General features: G+C 48.7%; 1 protein-coding gene across 4 annotated transcripts in view; it reads right to left on the bottom strand.

Annotated features, from left to right (window-relative positions):
• DNAH10 (dynein axonemal heavy chain 10) overlaps positions 1 to 18,767 on the bottom strand; it is a 136,906-nt gene that overhangs the window by 38,993 nt on the left and 79,146 nt on the right. For all 4 annotated transcript variants that reach the window (XM_032309801.1, XM_032309799.1, XM_032309800.1 and 1 more), the window contains 13 exons: positions 17,065 to 17,223; positions 15,907 to 16,042; positions 15,175 to 15,297; positions 13,419 to 13,553; positions 12,912 to 13,128; positions 9,735 to 9,854; positions 8,496 to 8,641; positions 6,066 to 6,218; positions 4,357 to 4,617; positions 2,626 to 2,798; positions 1,502 to 1,595; positions 1,025 to 1,192; positions 237 to 425 (listed from right to left, as the gene is read on the bottom strand). In XM_032309801.1, the coding sequence (XP_032165692.1) occupies positions 237 to 425; positions 1,025 to 1,192; positions 1,502 to 1,595; positions 2,626 to 2,798; positions 4,357 to 4,617; positions 6,066 to 6,218; positions 8,496 to 8,641; positions 9,735 to 9,854; positions 12,912 to 13,128; positions 13,419 to 13,553; positions 15,175 to 15,297; positions 15,907 to 16,042; positions 17,065 to 17,223 (2,074 nt within the window). The remainder of the gene's footprint in view (positions 1 to 236; positions 426 to 1,024; positions 1,193 to 1,501; positions 1,596 to 2,625; positions 2,799 to 4,356; positions 4,618 to 6,065; positions 6,219 to 8,495; positions 8,642 to 9,734; positions 9,855 to 12,911; positions 13,129 to 13,418; positions 13,554 to 15,174; positions 15,298 to 15,906; positions 16,043 to 17,064; positions 17,224 to 18,767) is intronic.

Below are 18,767 nucleotides of genomic sequence, written 5' to 3'. Positions count from 1 at the left end.
CAGCAGGGAGCCTGCTTCCCTCTCTCTCTCTGCCTGCTTCTCTGCCTACTTGTGATCTCTGTCCGTCAAATAAATAAAACCTTTAAAATAATAACAAGGAAAAACAAAAACCTGTTCTACACTCTATGAGAACGCCATCTTACGACCTCTTACAGATCATTCCCATATTTGCGTGAACTACCAATGCCTAGAAATCCATTCGACAGACTTCTCTCTGGGAGGGCAGGCAGGTTCACCTCGCAGCCGGCTGTGAAGGCAGCCAGCCTGGAGAGAGACTGCTTCCCGGAGCCGCCGACCCCGACCAGCAGGGCATGGCCGCGGTCCATTCGGATGATACGATGCACACGGGTCAGGTGCTCCAAGGCGTCATCAAAGAGAACCAAGTTCATTTTGGTGTTGCTTTCATTATACTCCTCGAGAATTTCCTGAAATTTAAAAAAAAAAAAAAAAAAAGTTTTTTTTTTTTTTTTTTTTTTTTAACAGGATCACTGGATTTTAAGAGACAGACCTATTTCCTTTGGTCCAGGAGGAATGAGAAACAGAGGGTTGATTTTCTTTTCAATAGTCTATAGTGGCTGAAATAATTAATTCATTTGGGTTTCGGGGACTAAATCCCGTGTGGACAGTGAAGGCTTTGATCTGCTTTGATCTGCGATCGGCCGGCAGTGAGCCAAAGCTGGTTACAGGGCTCAAGGCATGAGTTAAAATGAAAATGACTATCAGCCAGCTGAGTGGTTCCCAAACCTGGCTGTGCATGGGAACCCTGGAACCTTTCATGGGCTTGAGGCAAGGAAACTCTCAGAGGGGCGAGCCCAGGGACCCACGCATTTAGCACAATTCCTCAGGTCATTCCATGCACCCCTAGACATGATAATCGCCAGACTGGACACAGGCTTGCGTTCTGAACCTTGAGACAGAGGCATGGGTGTTCTTCCCAGTGCTACCTCCCGAGCAGCTCTGGGCTCCCCCGAGAAGTGCCCCCCAGGAGATGTGAGCCCATGGAGAAGGTCAGCCCCACTCGCACCTGAAACAAAGCCTTGGCCGCCTCGTAATCCTGGATGTCTTCATAAATGCGCATCTCCCCTTCCTGCAAGGCTGTCCGGAAGTCTCCAAACAGGATGGGATCCCGCATCACCACCTCCAGGTCATCGTTGAAATGTTCCGTAACCAAGTCTCTTATGTGGTCTTGCACCTTTGGACAGAATGCCACTTAAGGACCCAAACCCAACAACAGAGATGGGCTAAAATGTTGTCAGAAAAAGAACATATGCTCAGATTATCCAAAGTCATTATTTTTTCCAGCCGCTCCAAGCTACATAATAATCTACCCTCCCTCATCCGCCAACTTTTGTTGTTACTGTAATTTTCACCCGTTGGTGAACTATATTTAAAAGAAAAAAAAAACTGGCCGGAGAGGAAGGTTCCTACACTGTTCATTTCACCTAGAGAAGAATTTTGTGGTTAGGGTTTTGAATTAGCTAGTGTATTTTGAGGTACTGACCAGCTGTTTGTCTGTTTCATTGATTAACCGATCGTGGAAGACCCTCAGACACTCGTTTCTCCAGACTCTCACCATCTGAGTCACTGTCTGGAACCTACGTGACAGGAGGGGCAAAGTCAGTCACGAAGTCGTCTAGAAAGAGAAAGGCAGTAAATGCTACTATTTTCAGAGGGATACACGGGTCGCAGAAAAGGACATTTCTATAGTCCTTTTTCTCCCCTGTCTCCCATTAATGAAATTTAATGGAAGCGAACAAATTAAGTGTAAAGACCATAAAATCACCATCTACAATTTATCCTCCAGTCGGGAAGAAAAAGAACATTAGCTGTAAATGACAAGTGATATAAAACGGGTCCCTGATATGCTCCTACTTGCTGGAATGCATGAATTTAAAATCAGCATCAAGGCCACTGGCAGCTTCTTCTTTTTTTTTTTTTTTTAAGAACCAGCTCCATCTGGCCTCAGTTCCCGAACTTTCTCTGGTTTCCGACAAAGAGCCTTCACTTCCCCCTACATACCTGGAGCTGTCTTCTCCTGAACTATCATTCCAAACCCTTCAAGGGTACCTGAGAATAAGTTTGGGCTCATGGAAAGCCCTCAACTCACTTTCCCAAATTTTGTGGACTCAATGGGAATCCACAAAATTAGGACTATGCTTGCAAATGCGCAAAAGTATACATTAACATAAACACGTAAGTCTAGCCTTAACAAGAAAATTTCTGTACTCAGACTTAAACCCTTTCTATCCTCTGTGCTTACTTCTCCCAAAGACACACATGATGGCACCAATCAGCAACCGCCAACAATTCATTCCTGAGCAAAATGCAACTTTAGAACGAGGAACGAATGATCAGTAGAGCAATCCCACCAAGGGGCTAAATCCACCTGTTCACGGTCCACTCCTCTGCCTTTCTTGGTTCCACCTGTCTTTAGGTCAAGGGCTTGGAAGTCATCAGGCCTTAACCACATATTTAACTCTCCATTTAACATAACCAAAAAGACATTGGGTGAATAAGTCATACATTGATTCATCAAGTTCATGGACAATTCCTCTGTCTTAAAAGAGTAAGAAAAAGCATCATCGTACCAATGGGCCACATGTTAGTGAGACAAAAGAAACTCACCGCTCTGGATTCGTGAGGACAAGACCGTTAAAAACTCGCGAGAGATCCCGAAGATTAAAGATGTAATGGAACTTGGATGGGGTGGGAGGCAGGTCCTGGACAATGGCTTTGGAAAGCGCCAACGTGCAGAAAGTCAGCTTGTCGCTCACAGCCCTGATGCTTTCATGGAACACCTGAAAAATGAAAAGGCCCCCCCAAGAGTCTATCAATGGATGAATGGACAAGCCACATGGTCTATCCACACAGCAGCGTATTATCTGGCCATATCAAGGAGGAAAGTACTGACACACACGCCACCACACGAAGAACCTTGAAAACGTGAGGTTAATGGAAGAAGCCAGTCACCGAAGACCACGTAGCATATGATTCCATCTATATGAAATGTCTCGAAGAGGGAAATCCACAGAGCACAGAATGCAGATTAGCGATTGCCAGGGGCTGAAGGATGGGATGGCGTGACTGCTTTGGGGTGACAAAAATATTCTGGAATTAGGAAGTGGTGATAGTTGTACAACATTGTGAACGTACTCAACGCCAATAAACTGTGTCCTCCAAAATGGTGAAAATAACTAATCTTGCACCATGTGAATTTTACATAATTTTTTAAGAGGAGATAAATAAGGGTGCCTGTGTGGCCCAGTTGGCTGAGTGTCTGACTCTTGATCCTTGGCTCAGGTCATGATCTCAGGGTTGTGAAACTGAGCCCTACATCAGGCTCTGCACTGAGCATGGAGCCTGCTTAAGATTCTCTCTCTCCCCCCTTTGCCCCTCCCACCCCATGCCCTCTCTCTTAAAAAAAAGAGAGAGAAAAGAAAATTAAAAGGTCAAAGAAACTTATCATCTGATTTGCTTTCTCTCCCCCCTAGATTTTCATATTCACTGAGAAGCTGACATGATGTGAAACCAAAACCCAAACCAGCACTCAGTTTGCATTTGATTTGACTAGCGTAGAACTCAGAATCGTGAAAGTGAATAGCTTAAGGTAGGGCATGAACATGCCAGGGGTCCACAGTTCCTACTGATCATACCTCACCATTTCACGCCTTTACGTTTCCTGCCTCCTGAAGATTCTGTGTGCACAAACTTCACTATAGGACGGAAACACCAGGACCAGAAGATCGTCATTTAAATGAATGGGTTCCATTTTGCAGGGGGAGGCGGCCAAGTTAAATCATCATCATGAGAGCGGTAACTAGTGTCTAATGAGTATGTGTTAGACATTGTACCACACATTTCATATGCATTTTTTCCTTACACTCTCCCGGAAACCCAGTGAGATGGATACCATCATCATTCCTGTTCCAGATGAGAACCAGGTCTAGGAGAGCTCAAGGAACTTGCCCAGGGAGCAGAATGGGGTCTGACACCAGGGCCTGGTCCCCTAGTTGAGTCCCTGCTGCAACTCCATGTGAAACATGTAACTCAGGGCCTCATCATGACTTCTGTGGACCCAAGACACTCTTGCCCTCTGGGCCTCTTCCTCCATGAAAATACATGACTTTATCTTTTATGAATGCACTGGTATAAAGATGAATATAATCCAGGCTAGACTATACTCATTTTTTTTCTTCTGGTTTTGAAATAAATCAAAACATTTCATGCACCACCACCACCCCCAAAAAAGGCCCCTGGGCCTTGTGCCTGCTGTGCCTAATGCCTAAGTCAACCATGCATACACTTCTCCTCAACACAAGGCACTCCAGTGTAGATGGCAAAATAAAAGCAAGTTACCGAAGTATGCCCTTTCAGAATGGAGGAATAAATTAAATGCAAAGACTCCTCTGAAGGAAATGGTACATTGAAGACACTGAACAGCGAAATAAATCTCGGATCAACTTCATTGCGGCCTCCTCCAGCTTCTCCCATCGCAGCGATAAAGCCAAGGTCCCGAATGCTTTTACAGTTCAGCTCCTTCCCACGGTCATATAAGAAGCCTCTTTCCAACAGCAGTTTCAGCAAGGCGATTGGCTGCTGTGTGCCATACTCATCCACCTTGATTGAGTTTTTAAAGAAAAGAGATAGTGGTAGTATCATGAAGTGGAACTCAGGGATGCCTTTGCTGGTCATATAATTTGTAATTTTTTAAAAATCTCTCATAAGCTCCATGAGAGCAGGGACTGCTTATGTTTCGTTCATCACTGCATAGTACTGGACCCGTAAGAGGTACTCAAGAAACATATGTTAATTGGATGGATGCATGGATGGATAAAAGGGGGTGTGGGTGCGTGCACAGATGGATGAACAGATGCACGGATGGATGAGGGTGTGGATAGATGAATGGATAAAGAGATGGATGCATGGTTGGATGGATGGATGGATGGAGGGGTGGAAGGAACAGACGGAAGGATGGATGGATAGATGGATGGATGTGTGGGTGGTTGGATGTGTGGACAGATGTGGATGGATGGAAGGAACAGATGGACAGATGGATGGATGGAGGGAGGGAGGGTTGGAAGGAACAGATGGGTAGATGGATGGATGAACAGAGAGATGGATGGAAGGATGGAAGGAATGGACGGATAGATGGATGGATGGATGGATGGATGTGTGGGGTGGATGGATGTGTGACGGATGTATGTATGGATGATGGATGGAAGGAATGGATGGATAAATGGATGGAATGAATGGATAGATGAATGGATGGATGGATTAATGGATGGATGGATGGAAGGAACAGATGGATGGACGGACAAACGGATGGATGGATGGAAAGAATGAATGGATAGATGGAGGGATGGAAGGAACTGATGTACAGATGGATGGATGGATGGATGGATGGATGGATGGATGGATAAGGGGTAGGGTGTGTGGGTGTGTGCATGGATGGATGAACAGACGCACAAATGGATGCATAAGTGTGTGTGTGTGGATAGATGGATGGATGGATGGATGGATGGATACTGGCTCTGCACACAGCCTATGTGGAAGATAGATTTTCAGAGGAAAAAACATGGTTCTGCAGAAATTACATACACTAAATTTCAGAACTAAGAAAACTTCACACCTCTCAGGCTCTGGCCCCAGAAACACACTCCTCATGCATGCCAATGTTTCCCTTCCTTGGTAAATCCAGAGAAGTCCTTGGGAAGTGTCTGCCCTATGCTTCCCAAGTATATGGGACTGAGAACAATATTATCATCTAAGCTCATTGGGAAATCACTTACTCAAACATATGCTGTAAAGAGTTTGGAGGCTGCCTGCTGCCTGCTTTACTCATTTAAGAAAGCAAAGAAGGCCTCAGTAGGGACAAGTCCCTCTGGGTAAGAAGAACATTCCAGCAACATTGTCTCCTAAGCTGTCTCCCCAGAACCGGCACCCTGCAGGGGAGCTGTAGAACGAAGACGTGTTCTCACACTCATAGACTCCATACCCATACACAACAACACAAACTTAAGCACACAGTCTTGGCCACCGCTCCCTGCTCCCCAACCTAACGCTACCTTTGGCATATTCATATCGTCCATGAACACCAGGAGTCGTTTTCCCATGGGTGGGCCATACGTGTCTTTGGTTCGTTTTTCCACATTTGCTTCCAAATTTCTCTGGATATCCATCGATGTGGTGCGGGAAGAGAAGCTGACCATTAACACAATCTGCAACAGAGAAGGATCATTCCAGAAGTGGTCGTTTCTTCACCGTACCAGCAGGAAATGCTAGACGGTGAGCTACCATCAATTTTGCAAATCCACTGGTATCTGAACTTTTTTTTTATAACCCAACGTGTGTCTGTCTGTCCTCCATTCTTTCCCTTTGGCAGGTGATAGTGAGTTGCTGCATGTGGGACTTGGGCAGAATGCGGACAGGGTGGGGGGGTCTTTGTTCTGCCCAGTTCTGGCTAGGAGACCTCCAAAAAGAGGCTTAACCTTTTAGAGCCTCGTTTCTCTCATCTGTAAGACGAGTTTAATAACATCTGCTTGGACTACTTCATAGGGCGATTTAATCACAGGAGACGAAATCCACAAAGGTGTTTACAATATGACAAGGTTAGATGGATGGATGTGTGGGGTGAATGGATGGATGTGTGGATGGATGGATGGATGGATGGATATCAACCATAAGTGACTATCGTGTCTGCTGCACCTAAGTGAAAAGGTCCCGGAGAGCACCTTTGACACCAACACCTGAAAGAAAGGGGAGGGAGACTCCTAGGTCCCTGTGTGGACAGCACAGCCTCACGCACAGGAAGTGCCCAGGACCTCTCACTGTGCTTCCTAGAGCAGTGAGTGAGAGTTCATTGGTCAGCGGTTCTCGGACCTAATCATGCCCCCGAGACACCTGGACAGCTTTGTGCCACGCACCTCCAAGGCCCCCATCCTCAGTTCCCGATCCCATAGGTCTAAGACAGTGTAAGCAAGTTTTCAGGCAATACTCCTGCCCGAGGAACCACCCTTTAAGCACCACTGCCGCAGACCACACTGCCCTCCAAAGGGCCCATAGGTGCAGGTGCACAGGACATGAACATGTCAAAGGTGAACGTGCCTCTCGATGTAACAAGTGTGCTCAGATGTGCCTGCTGGGCCGAGAAGCATTGGCTGCTGAATTGCAGGGAAAGGGCGTCATGACGGGGGTGTTAATGTCACTGTCGTTGATCTGACGCCCCAAGCAGGCAGTTTCCTCTGGCTGGAAACCTCCTGTCTGTGCCCTCCACGATGACATTCTGAGAGCTAAATAAACCCAGTTTTTGTGCGCCGGTGGGTGAGTGGGCTCGAGCGCTCACAGGCAGGCCGGCCCAGTCCGGCCCATACGGCTCCCATGATGCCCATCGCAGAAGCCCAGCTGGCCACTCCCTGCCCCAGGGAGGCTCCTGGTTTCGCAGGAACAAGCCAAAGTAAGAGGAACAGGGAGGATAGTTATGGGAAACTTTGCTCCCCTTGGAGGTTCCAGAAGGCCAAGAAAGGAATTGGAAACTGAAATGATGAGTGGATATGAACAAAAACCTAGCACTGAGTCCCTGAGTGGATGTGGGGCAAGTGCATATGAACGGGGTATCCTGAAACCCACAGGCAGCTTCTTGGAGGAGATAGAGCCTTTCCTCAGGTATTAAAACCCTAAAGACTGAAGCCAGGACAGTGGAAATGATGAGCCAGAGGCCCACGTAGGGCAATTCTGAGTACAGAAAAGAGAACGGATGCCCTGCCCCTTCCTAATGTCTGGTGCTCTGGCATGTTCTGCACTGTCCTGGGTCATGGGTCCATTCTCGAGTCTGCCTCCTGCACAGACCATGGGTCCCTAACGAGCTGACTGCAAGCTGGCCACGGTCTGCCCCCGTGACACCCACCAGCTCAGTGACCGACACACGTCAGACCTTCCCATGTTGAACACGGGGCTGGAGGAAGGCCAAACCCACAAAACGGGGCAGAGCAATGCGACGGCCACCCTCTACGTGACCCCGCTCATCCTCTCCTCGTGGTGTTCACCTGGGTAAGGGCCCCCACGCTCTACCAGGTGATTCATGGGGGTCTCCGTGGGACCCACAGAAAGGGGCAGACGTGAAGGTGGGTGATTTCCTAGGTCATCAAAGGCGGTGCAGCATCTGGTTTGATGTCCAGCTCAGATACCGGCTCTGGCAGAAGCCAGTGACCACGCCCAGAGATCACCCAGAAGCCTGTGGAGAGATCCACATGGTGGGGAAACCGAGGCCTGCTGTCTTGGAAGAGGGTCTTCCAGCCCCCGTCAGGCCTTCGGGTGACTTACAGCCCCGGCCAGCTGCTGGCCAGTGAGCTCAGCAGGAAGCCGGAGCCCGAGCCACCCCGAAGAGCCCCTCCCAGATTCCCGACCCGCAGAAACGGTGAGATGCGAGTAGAAGGCTCGCGCCGGCGTCCTCTGTCACACAGCCGTAGGTCACGGAGAGAGAACAAACAGTGACTTACGTTGATCTCTTCATTCAGATTTTTGAGGAAGTTCTGGGTCGTGGCCGTCTTGGAGGTGCCGGATTCACCGACCAAAAGAACAGGCTGCTTGATCTTGACCATCTGCTCCAGGGTCCACGTAGTGCGCGTTGTATCCACTGTGTGAACTAAGGAACACAGGAGGCGTGGGAGCATCCGGGGAACGTGGGGGGTGAGCAGGCGGCAACACAGAGCTCCCCGGAGTCCCAAACCTCCCGTACGAACCACCAGCGAACCCAAGACGTGACCTTGAAAACGGGTGGGTGCGATCTCCTTACCCCAACCGTTACTCTTAATAGCTTGACGGAGATCTGAGTCACATACCATGAAATCCACCCGCTTTAAGGGTCTGGTTTGGTGAGCTGGACACCCGCCCATGAGGCGCCCCCCATTTTTAAAAAATATCCAGTTCTGCTTTATAGTCAGGCTATTAAAAACCCAGTTTCGGGGTGCCTGGGTGGCTCAGTGGGTTAAGCCTCTGCCTTCAGTTCGGGTCATGATCTCAGGGTCCTGGGATCAAGCCCCGCGTCGGGTTCTCTGCTCAGCGGGGAGCCTGCTTCCTTCTCTCTCTCTCTGCCTGCCTCTCTGCCTGTTTGTGATCTGTCAAATAAATAAAATCTTTAAAAAAAAAAAAACTCGGTTTCTCCATGGCTTAGGTCAGTCCCCTCTTGGCAGAGGCTGGCTTCCTGACCAACGACTTCCTCCAAAGAGAGAATGAAACCACGGACCTGGGTCCAGCTCAGTCCTACACGGGTCTGCCTGCTTCCTGAGGAAATGGATACGTCTCGCTCTCTCGGCCACTGGTATCTAAACAGCCAGAGGGCCACGTTCAAAACACAGCCGGAGACAGAAATGTCCAGAGTACGCAGCCCCGCGGGACAGCACCTTCCACACGACGCTGCCTTGTTCATTCCTCCTTTTCTCGTCCTCCACTCCTTCCCGTGGCCAGCCGGCCGGCCCGGAGCTGCCCATCCTCCCGCCAACACGCCTGCCCAGGGACAGCTGAGAGTCACGGTCGTCTGCGGGTGCCCGGGGCCAGCCGCACGGAAATGGAACGGACCCCTGCTTGGCCCAGCCCGTGGCGCATTCTTTGCGGCTTCTCGGAACCTACACACCGGGTGGGCCTCAGGAAGGCCACAGAAGCCACCGGATCTGTTCCACTGCCTCACAGAACGAGAACTGATGCTGTTAGCCCAAGAACAGGGTCTGCTTCTCGCTTACCCAGGATGTCGATGAATCTCCTCTCCGGGCTATGAACATAGTCAGGAACTAATTGGCTCCACGGAATCCATTTCTTCCGCGTGGCATCAAAGTGAAAGTCATACAAGGTTGGGAGGTGACCTGCAGTAAACAATGGCCTGATGTCACTTCGGTCCTGGACCTGGGACTGCGTAACCAGCTCTGGCACATGCTTGAGATGAACTAACGCTCCTTGTTCCCTAGACGGCAACTTAGCCGAGGACGCCCAACGAACGCTCCCGACCACTGGACAGTGGCGCTGTGTCCCTTCTTCAGGAACACGAGGGAGAGGTGGACAGGTCTGGTCCCTAACCTGACAGGTGTTAGTGGGCCAGGAAGGCGGGTGGTGCTACGTTCTGCTACAGGCCAGCCCGGGTGCCATAGGGAACCCCATAAGGGCATCTAACCAGGGTGGGGCAGGGGAGAGGTCTGAGAAGCACACGCCCGTTGGTGCCTGAACACCAATCACAAGGGTGCTCTGCAAACTTGGCTCTAGGGAAAGCTCCCTCGTGCACCTCGTCCCAGACAGACTGCCCCTCCCCCCGCAGGCCCCAGCAATGTCAACCGTTGCAGCCAGCCCTGGGAGGAAGCTTTCCCAAAGGAAATGCCATCCCATCTGAGACCCGAAAAGTGGGCAGTCCTGAGCTGAGAGCCCTGGGGGCCGCCGGGAGGCTCTGTCACAGGGAGAAGGGAGCGTGGCGGGCGGCTGTAGGAACAGAAAGGAGGGAGTGCGTAGTGCACCGAGGGGGCACACTAGGTCCAGCTACAAGGGCTGTAGGACTGTTGCATGAAGAACCCGACTGACCACTTCGGGCACTGGTTGTCCATCCTGTAGGTACTGGGGAGCCGCTGACATTCACCTCCAAGGGGAGACGTAGTCAGACCTGCATGTGCAATGACCAGCACGGCTGTAGAGGAAAACAGATCTGGAAGAGGTCAGGAGAGATGGGGAGACAGACCTGTTCATGAGGCTCCTGCCTCGCCCGGGGTAGGTGACAGGAGCAGCTCGTGAGACGTGGCGGGGGTGGGGGCATGACAGAAATGACAGGTTGGGGGAGACAGAGTGTCCAGGTCACCAGTGTGCAAGGCAGACAGACAGGTGATTGATAGAGGATGATGATGACGATAGACAGACAGACAGACAGACAGATTTCAGTAGAACTGAGCTAGGGATCCAGGAGAAGGTGCAGAAGGGAAGGAGACGGGCAGTCAGAAGCTGTGGGCCCATGGCCAGCGCTCCTCGAGGACATGAAGCCCAGAAGGAGGCTGGAGGACTGAAGCCTTATGTGAGGAAGGGGCGGAGGAAAGACACGGGGCAGACGTGGCCAGCAAGGCAGGGGGAGAACATTTCAAGAGAGCAGGGCGTGGTCTGCCGCCCCCCAACGCTGGGGGCAAGGTCAGGACAGTGAGGTCAAGAAGCCGCATGGGCTCCGGTGGAGAAGACAAGGGACAAGCTCGCTGGAGGCACCTTCCAGCTGTGGGGCTCGGTGGTGGTCCAGCCCTTCTAGTCCAGAGTAAAGAGGCGGGGCGACATCTCTAGAAGGAGACGGGATTAGGAAGGTGTCACCTGAGAGCAGGATGGAGTCAGCAGGGGAGAGATGGGGAAGGCAGTGCGAAAGGACCCCAGCAAGGGAGCGGCGGGCGGGCAGGCCCCAAAGAACAGGGCATCTTCTGTGGCCCGGGCTGCCTCCTGCCCAAGCAGGGAGCCGAGGAGCGGGCCGGAACAAGTCTGGGGGCAGGAAAACCCTATCTGATGCCTTCTGTTTTTCCGGTGGAAGAGAGAAGAACCATCTTCAGCAGAGCAAGGGGAGGGGGTCAGGTGAAGGTCTGGGGAGAAGACAGGGACACTGCCGCTGTGGACGGGAGAGTTCAAGGTCGACGCTCCAGCTACAAGGCAGCCGTCTGAAGCTGTGGTTTTCTCAGTGTGACTCAGCCCTGGAGGGGGACAGAAGACAGACTCGGGGCTCCTCACAGAGATTTAAGAAAGGACAACAGGGCAAGGGGACCAGGGGTTGGGCCAAGAGAGGGTGAGTGATAAGCCAACAGCAAAGGAGGGGGAGAGGAAAGCAGGGAGCACAGGGCTGGGCTACGGAGGGGACCAGAAGAGAGGCCGGTGGCAGTCCCCATGAGGCCCGGGCCAGCAGGTATGGCCCAAGTCTTGGAGGCTGATATTAACAGCTAGTGGGAGGTCAGGGAGCCCGTTGCCGGGGTGGAGTGCCAAAGGCTTCTGGAAGCGAAACGTCCACGTGGCCACTAGGTTCCCAAAATAAGAGCCCACGAGGGGCCCTGAGCGAGGGGGTCGCTGACCCCAGGACATAAAGCCAGCATGGTGTGCACAGTTGGGAAGCACTCACCCATAGGAGGCTTGCCGAGCGGAGAAAGTACCAGCAAACTGCCCCCCACCCCAGAGCAGGACTTGAAAAACATCTCTGATCTGCTCAGTGCACCCCATGAAAAAGACCCAAGGCCATTTTTTACTTTACGTTTTCAAAAGAACAGCCCAGGTGGTGAGGATAGATGACAACTTAGAAGGACGTCTACGGGCCGAGTCATGTTCCAATATCATGAAGAAATAGACAAAGATGGGCCCTACTGCTATGTATAGTTCTTGAGAAAGTCATGTTTTCACCAGATAACAGTTCTTGGAGCATGCACGTTTTTTTCCACACACAAACTTAAACCCTTAATAGGATGGTCTCCTAAGAATCACCCACGGATCTGCACTAGATCTCCTTCTGTGCAAATACTCAGGAAGACAGCAGTTAAGTTGTGCCGATTTAGAGAGGTGAGTTAAAAAAAATAAATAGGTAAGTCCAAAGGAGAAGAAACTCAAAGTCCTGCAAAGTGTGAAAGTTTTAAACATTTAAACAGAGGAAAGGAAGCAAGTGCCTAACCTCGCGGTGGGCGGCGGGGGGTGGGGCGGCGCGGGGCGCGGTCATTCAAACTCAACAAGAAAAGCCACTGGGGCTCTGGCTATGGTAGCTCACGCGTCAAACTTTAGAGGGTCCCCCAGGGGCTCTGACCATCGCGGGTTTGTCTACAGAAGCAAACGAGCTGCAAAATCCACACAGGCCAACACGTGGAAAAGTGAGGTCACTTCCTCTGAAAACCTCCCCAAAAGCATTCTGAGCAGGAAAACAGGTTGCACTTGGTTCTTACTTGGCAGTTCCCCAGGATTGGCCCATTCCCCTTCCTTATCGACAGAAGGCAAAGAAGCAAGGCGTTTGACACATTCGTCGAATTTAAGCCTTCCATCCTCGAGCAGAGACGCTCCCAGAGAACAGTACAGGGCCTCTAAGAAGTAGCACTCCAGGAGGTCAGGGTCCTCTATCTCTCCTTCGAGTAAGGTGTCCAGCATCCTGGCTAACTGCGTTACCTAGTACACAGGAAAATCCACGATCAGCCCATACACACCACTCCCCTACTCCAGGGTCAGTGCTGCTCCTTAATCCTGGGATCCCAGGTGCCAGAGTGATGGGAACATATGACCCACCATATTGGTTCAACCAGGTGGACCCAGGCATCTTGTCCTGCACCGGGTCCCAGATGGAAGTGCCGTGTCTTCCTTGCCAGCAACCGGCAACGTGACAGATCGCCCCTCTGGCATCTCTTCTGGGTTCACCTTTAGGGAAGAATCCCTCCTTGCTAACAGAGACTGTTTCTTACCATATTGAGGTCTGTCTGAGGGATTATGGTCTTCAGCTTCTCTCCCTGTCTTCCATCCACTACCCCTTCCATTATCACATCGATGAGATAGGGCACGTACTTCTCAAAGAGACTCTCTAAATGACCGAGCTCTACCTGGAAAAGGGTAGAATTCCAATGCATCTTCAAGGGTTCCTTTATTTAAATGGAAGCTAGTGGAAAGCTTATCTTGGCAAAAAAGGCGGGGGAAAGGTCTTCTGATGAACGATAAATTTGGCAGGTGAGTGAACCCTGGTAATCGTGCCTTCTATCTGTAGAGGGGCCCGTCCTCTACGGAAATGGAGCATTTCATTTCACTGCTGTAGAGGCTAGCCCGCCACGGGGAGGGAAGGAAGATAGGGGATCCCATTGGAAAGAAATGGGGCTGATTATCTTCAAGTTCAAGTTACATGGCCACAGTCATCTTGCAAAGAGTGTGGAGCAGTGGAAGGCCCCTCACCCAATCAAGGCATGAAGGATGGCCAGAGACTGCATGGGCCCTTAGACAGCCCTCTCTCCCTTACAACAGTACCTCCCATGGTCCTGTCATGATCTCCCTGGTCTTCTCTTCTCTGGGATAATTATGCCCTGGCTTCCAATTCGCCATCAGCCTAATGGCCGTCCTAGTGATACGACCTGTGTCACTTTGAAAATATGGTAAGTGTCCTGGGTGTGGTCAAAAGGTCACATGTGTGTGGGCCTCACAACCTTCACATGACTGTCACACCTGTCTCTGAACCATTCCCCCCTCCCCAAAGATTTTATTTATTTATTTGAGAGAGAGAGGAAGAGCATGAGGGGAGACAGGTCAGAGGGAGAAGCAGACTTCCCGCTGAGCAGAGAACCCAATGCGGGACTCCATCCCAGGACCTGAGCTGAAGGTAGTTGCTTAACCAACTGAGCCACCCAGGTGCCCTGAATTTTTTTTTTTAAAGATTTTATTTATTTGAGAGAGAGAAAAAGCAAGAACACAAGCAGGAGGAGAGACAGAGGTAAAGTCAGACTCCCTGTGGCACAGGGAGCACAATGTGGGCCTTGATCCCAGGACCTCGGGATCATGACCTGAGACCAAGACAGATGCTTAACCGACTGAGCCCCCCAGGTGCCCACTCTGCACTATCTAACGAAGGCTTTTGTTACAACAATACACATTTTGGCAGCCACGTGACACATGACAGGATTTGAAGTGAACTAAAACTAAAACTATCAGAACTTTATTACCTGACAAGCTAGGTCCTTCACACACTGCATTCACCCAAGTAAGCAAAAGCTGGGCCCTTCTAGAGATAAGTCTCTCAATAGGTGGACCTCGCTGGACCAGGATTTCCAAATACAACCCACAAGCCAAATCTGGCCTGCCACCTCTTTCTGTAAATAAAGTTTTATGCCCATTCATATATGGCGGCTGCTTTCATGCCACAATGGCATTGTCGAGTAGCTGGAAAAGAAACCATATGGCCCACAGACCTTAAAATATTTACTCTCTACCCCTTTACAGAAAAAATTGTCAACCCCTGATCTAGACTATCAAAATCATTACCTATCCCACTAGCTATGGAATTACTGGAAACCTCCTAAGTGTATCTTCCATGTTTATATCCAATTTATTGATAACATTAAGTGCTTAAGATCAAGGGCAAGGTCATGGCTTTCGCAACCAACATCCCTCTGGATTATGTTTATCCTACTAGTCAATAATACTAAAAACTTTTAAGTTCATTTTAGAAAGAATTTCCACCTTGTTTTGTATTTCATTAACCCATTTTTTCCAGAATGGTTGATATTTCAAGTTTTTAGGATCCACATAAACCATTCCACATCGAGACACAGTTGCAGGAGAGGCATACTGTAAATCTCCAACCTGGAGAAATAAAGAAAATCAGTCATGTTTGCAGCTATAAACAACCAGACTGCATATTTAAAAGCCTTTGCTTTGTGCAAAGTTTTTTCAGCTGCGTAAAACCCAGTCATACCAAGATTAACATAGCTTTCACGAGGCTTCTAATTGAACACTGAAGTTTATCTTTGGAAGATTATACATTCTGATGTAGCGCCTTTTTAAGTTTTCTTTTACTATAAATTAATGTGAAAATTAATACACTTTCAACTACCTGACAAAAATAGAAAACTATAGAGAAGAAAATAAGTTATCCAAAATCCCAACACCAAGCAACAAACATTGTTTTGGAGTGTTCACCTCTCACTCATTTTTCTTCATTTTTTAAGAACATAGTTGAGATTGCGTAGTATAAAATTCAATATGCATGCATCTAAACCAGCAATATTAACACACGTCTCTATGAAAAGGGATAAGAGGAGTAGGGAGGGTACAGAGTTGTACTCATCATAAAGACTCTTCTGCACTGTGCGGGTTTTCTTTAGTCACCTATATTTATTACCAATTTAATGAACAACTAGACTTTTAACTAAAAGAAAAACATATTAAAAATTCATTTTCATCACGACTTGCCTCAAAGAGCAGAGCACAGTGTGCTTGAAGCCGAATGCGCTCACCATTGGCCAAGGTCAACAGCTTGTTGTCATCCATCACAGAATTCATGTTTTCCACCCACAGAGCATCCACATCACCATCAAATAAAATATACCTGCAGCAAAGAAAAGCAAGCCAAACTTTCACATGGAAACTCCCCATTCATGCTGATGTCTTTTTTCCCAGGGTTTTGACATCAGGACCTGTGACAGAGCACCCAACCTGGTCCCAAGGTTTGACCCATAAAATCAAATTGGGGGGGGGGAATGAGCCAACATAAAAACTGAGTTCGAGTCCCTGCGTGGCTTGTTTGGTTGAGCATCCAACTCTTGGTTTCTGCTCAGGTCATGGTCTCGTGGGTCCTGAGCTCAGGTCCCACTTCACACTCAGCTATCAGTGGGGAATATGCTTGGAGATTCTCTCCTTCTGCCCCTCCACTCATGCTCTCTCTCTCCCCCTCCAGTAAATAATCTCTTATAAAAACTGAGTCAGCAACATTTAAGGATAAAGAAACATCACACAAAAGTCTGGATGTCTTGCTTCTCTTGCAGCCTGGAGAGCCGACAGCACAGACCTACATTCCCACGTGGAATGGTCTGCGGTAGTGCAGTAGCAGCTGTTCACGGAGACAGATGGTACCATTTTTTCATTAAAACTGAGACTGAATATCAATGGCTAGCTACCACTGGTTTGGACATCGACTTTTCTCACGGTAATTTTAAGGGAAAAGAAAAGTATTTCTTATACCTATGAACAATGGGTTGAATGGTGGCCCCCAAAAGATAGGTCCCTCAGAACTAGTTATGGGACCTTATTTGTGGGGGAGGGGTGGCCTTTGCTGATGTAATTAAGGATCTCAAGATGACAGCATCTTGGATCACGCAGGTGGGCCCTTCTCCAATGACAGGTACCCTTACAGAGGGGAGAGCATCCTCCCAGTCGAGGAGACAGAGGGAACACATAGAGAACTAAGGTCCCACCAGGCAATTTGTGAACAGAGCCCTCGACATCTGACTCTAAGTCTGTGGACATCCATGCTTGAACCTACAACGCTGTACGTTGTCTTTTTTTATCCGCAACATTGAGGTAGTTAACATGAGCTAACGCAGACTCTCTCCTACTCACAAAGGTACTCACTTGCGCTCCTTCTTATCCGTTGGCCTATTGATCTCCCTGAAGATGTTTGACAGCACCCCGTCGGTCCAGTCTCGGGTAGTGGGGTCCAGGATGCCATAAAGCTCTATGACACTCATGGCTTTGGGATTCAGGATGTACAACTTGGTCACCAGCCCAAGCCTAAATCAAAGGAGAGGCTTCAGCTGTGGTCCAGGTGGCCTGAACACATTAGGAAAAACAGTTTGTGGCACCTAGATGGGGATTTGATGTTTTGGATCCAATCCAGAATTTAAAATGCAGTCCACACATCTGAAACTAATGTTGTACTATATGTTGGCTAATCGAATTAAAACAAAACAAAACAAAACAAAACACACTCCACCCAAACTCTGCCCTGGGCTTCCCACTGACTGTTAATGGCTTATATTAAATCAAGGGAACCATGTTTCACCGAAAATGTGGCCCCAACAAAAGTGAGGTCTGAACTGAAAACACAGCTTGGTCTTTTGGAGGCATAGAGAAGCTAAGTTACATATTCGTGCCTATGACAATTTATGTGACTGTTTCATAATTAGTTTATAGGAGATAACAGTCATCCAGGACAACATAACACACCCTTGGACTACGGATGTTCATTTCCTCATACTCATAGGATATCTGTTTTATGTTACTGACTTTATAAATCATGTAGACAGGGCATTAGCCACCATAACGCCTATAAATTCCTGCAACGCCATGGGATTAATTCATCTACAGAAAACTGGACTTTACACAAGTTCATAATTAAGTAAATCAAAATAATGAGGGCATGCATATACACATGTATATATGATAACTCTATCAATTACCTAATGATTAATTAATTAAAGAATAAAGGGCAGGAGTGCCTGGGTGTCTCAGTGGGTTAAGCATCTACCTTCAGCTCAGGTCATGATCCCAGGGTCTTGGGATGGAGCCCCACATCAGGCTCCCTGCTCCTCCCTTGGCCTCTCTCTGTCTTTCAAGTAAAATATTTATTAAAAAAAAATAATAAAAGGCAGGATGGCTATGACACAACCCATTTGAAATCAGTAAGTCACTGTCCCTTGGTTTTCTCATAAGAAACATAGGAAGAAATAAGAAAAAAAGACAGTAACTTACTCATTAGCTTTATAGACTATCTAGAAATGTTAAAGTCACAAAGATTATAAGGCTTGGTTTAGGTTTTTGCTGGAATATTAGCATACAGAGAAGTCCTCCTGGAACTGAGTTCTTGCTTGAGAGAAAAGTGAGAAGTCAAAATCCATCTCGGTGTGAGGAGAGGCACTACGACCCACTGCAGGTCTTCAGAACACTCTGTGTTAGGCGTGTGAGGTCCCTGTCCCTTGGAGCAGCCTTGCTTCCGCTGGGCTGGGAATAATAAGGCCTTGGCAGGGATGACACCATTTTTGGCCACTCTGATCCCATAAAATAGCTGCATGAGGCTGAGTGCCCCCACTTACTCGGAAGGGGCAACCTGAACGCCAAGAAATACAACTTAACAAGTTAATTTTCAAAATATTCGCATAAGCTTGTTATCTCACAGATAAGCCTCCTCACAGTCTGAGGCATAAAAGGGTCACCGCTTTGCCTTCTAAATTCACCAATCAGCAGTGAAACAAGGAGAGACGCTCTGAGTCTAACGTGGGGTTTAGGACACTGATGTCGTCCAATGTAGTAAAAACATTTTGTGTTCCTTTTAAACT

This window comes from Mustela erminea, chromosome 13 (assembly GCF_009829155.1).
Source record: "Mustela erminea isolate mMusErm1 chromosome 13, mMusErm1.Pri, whole genome shotgun sequence".
Lineage (NCBI taxonomy): Eukaryota > Metazoa > Chordata > Mammalia > Carnivora > Mustelidae > Mustela > Mustela erminea.
Note: the sequence above shows the minus strand (reverse complement) of the source record. Positions and strands in the feature narration are given on the sequence as shown.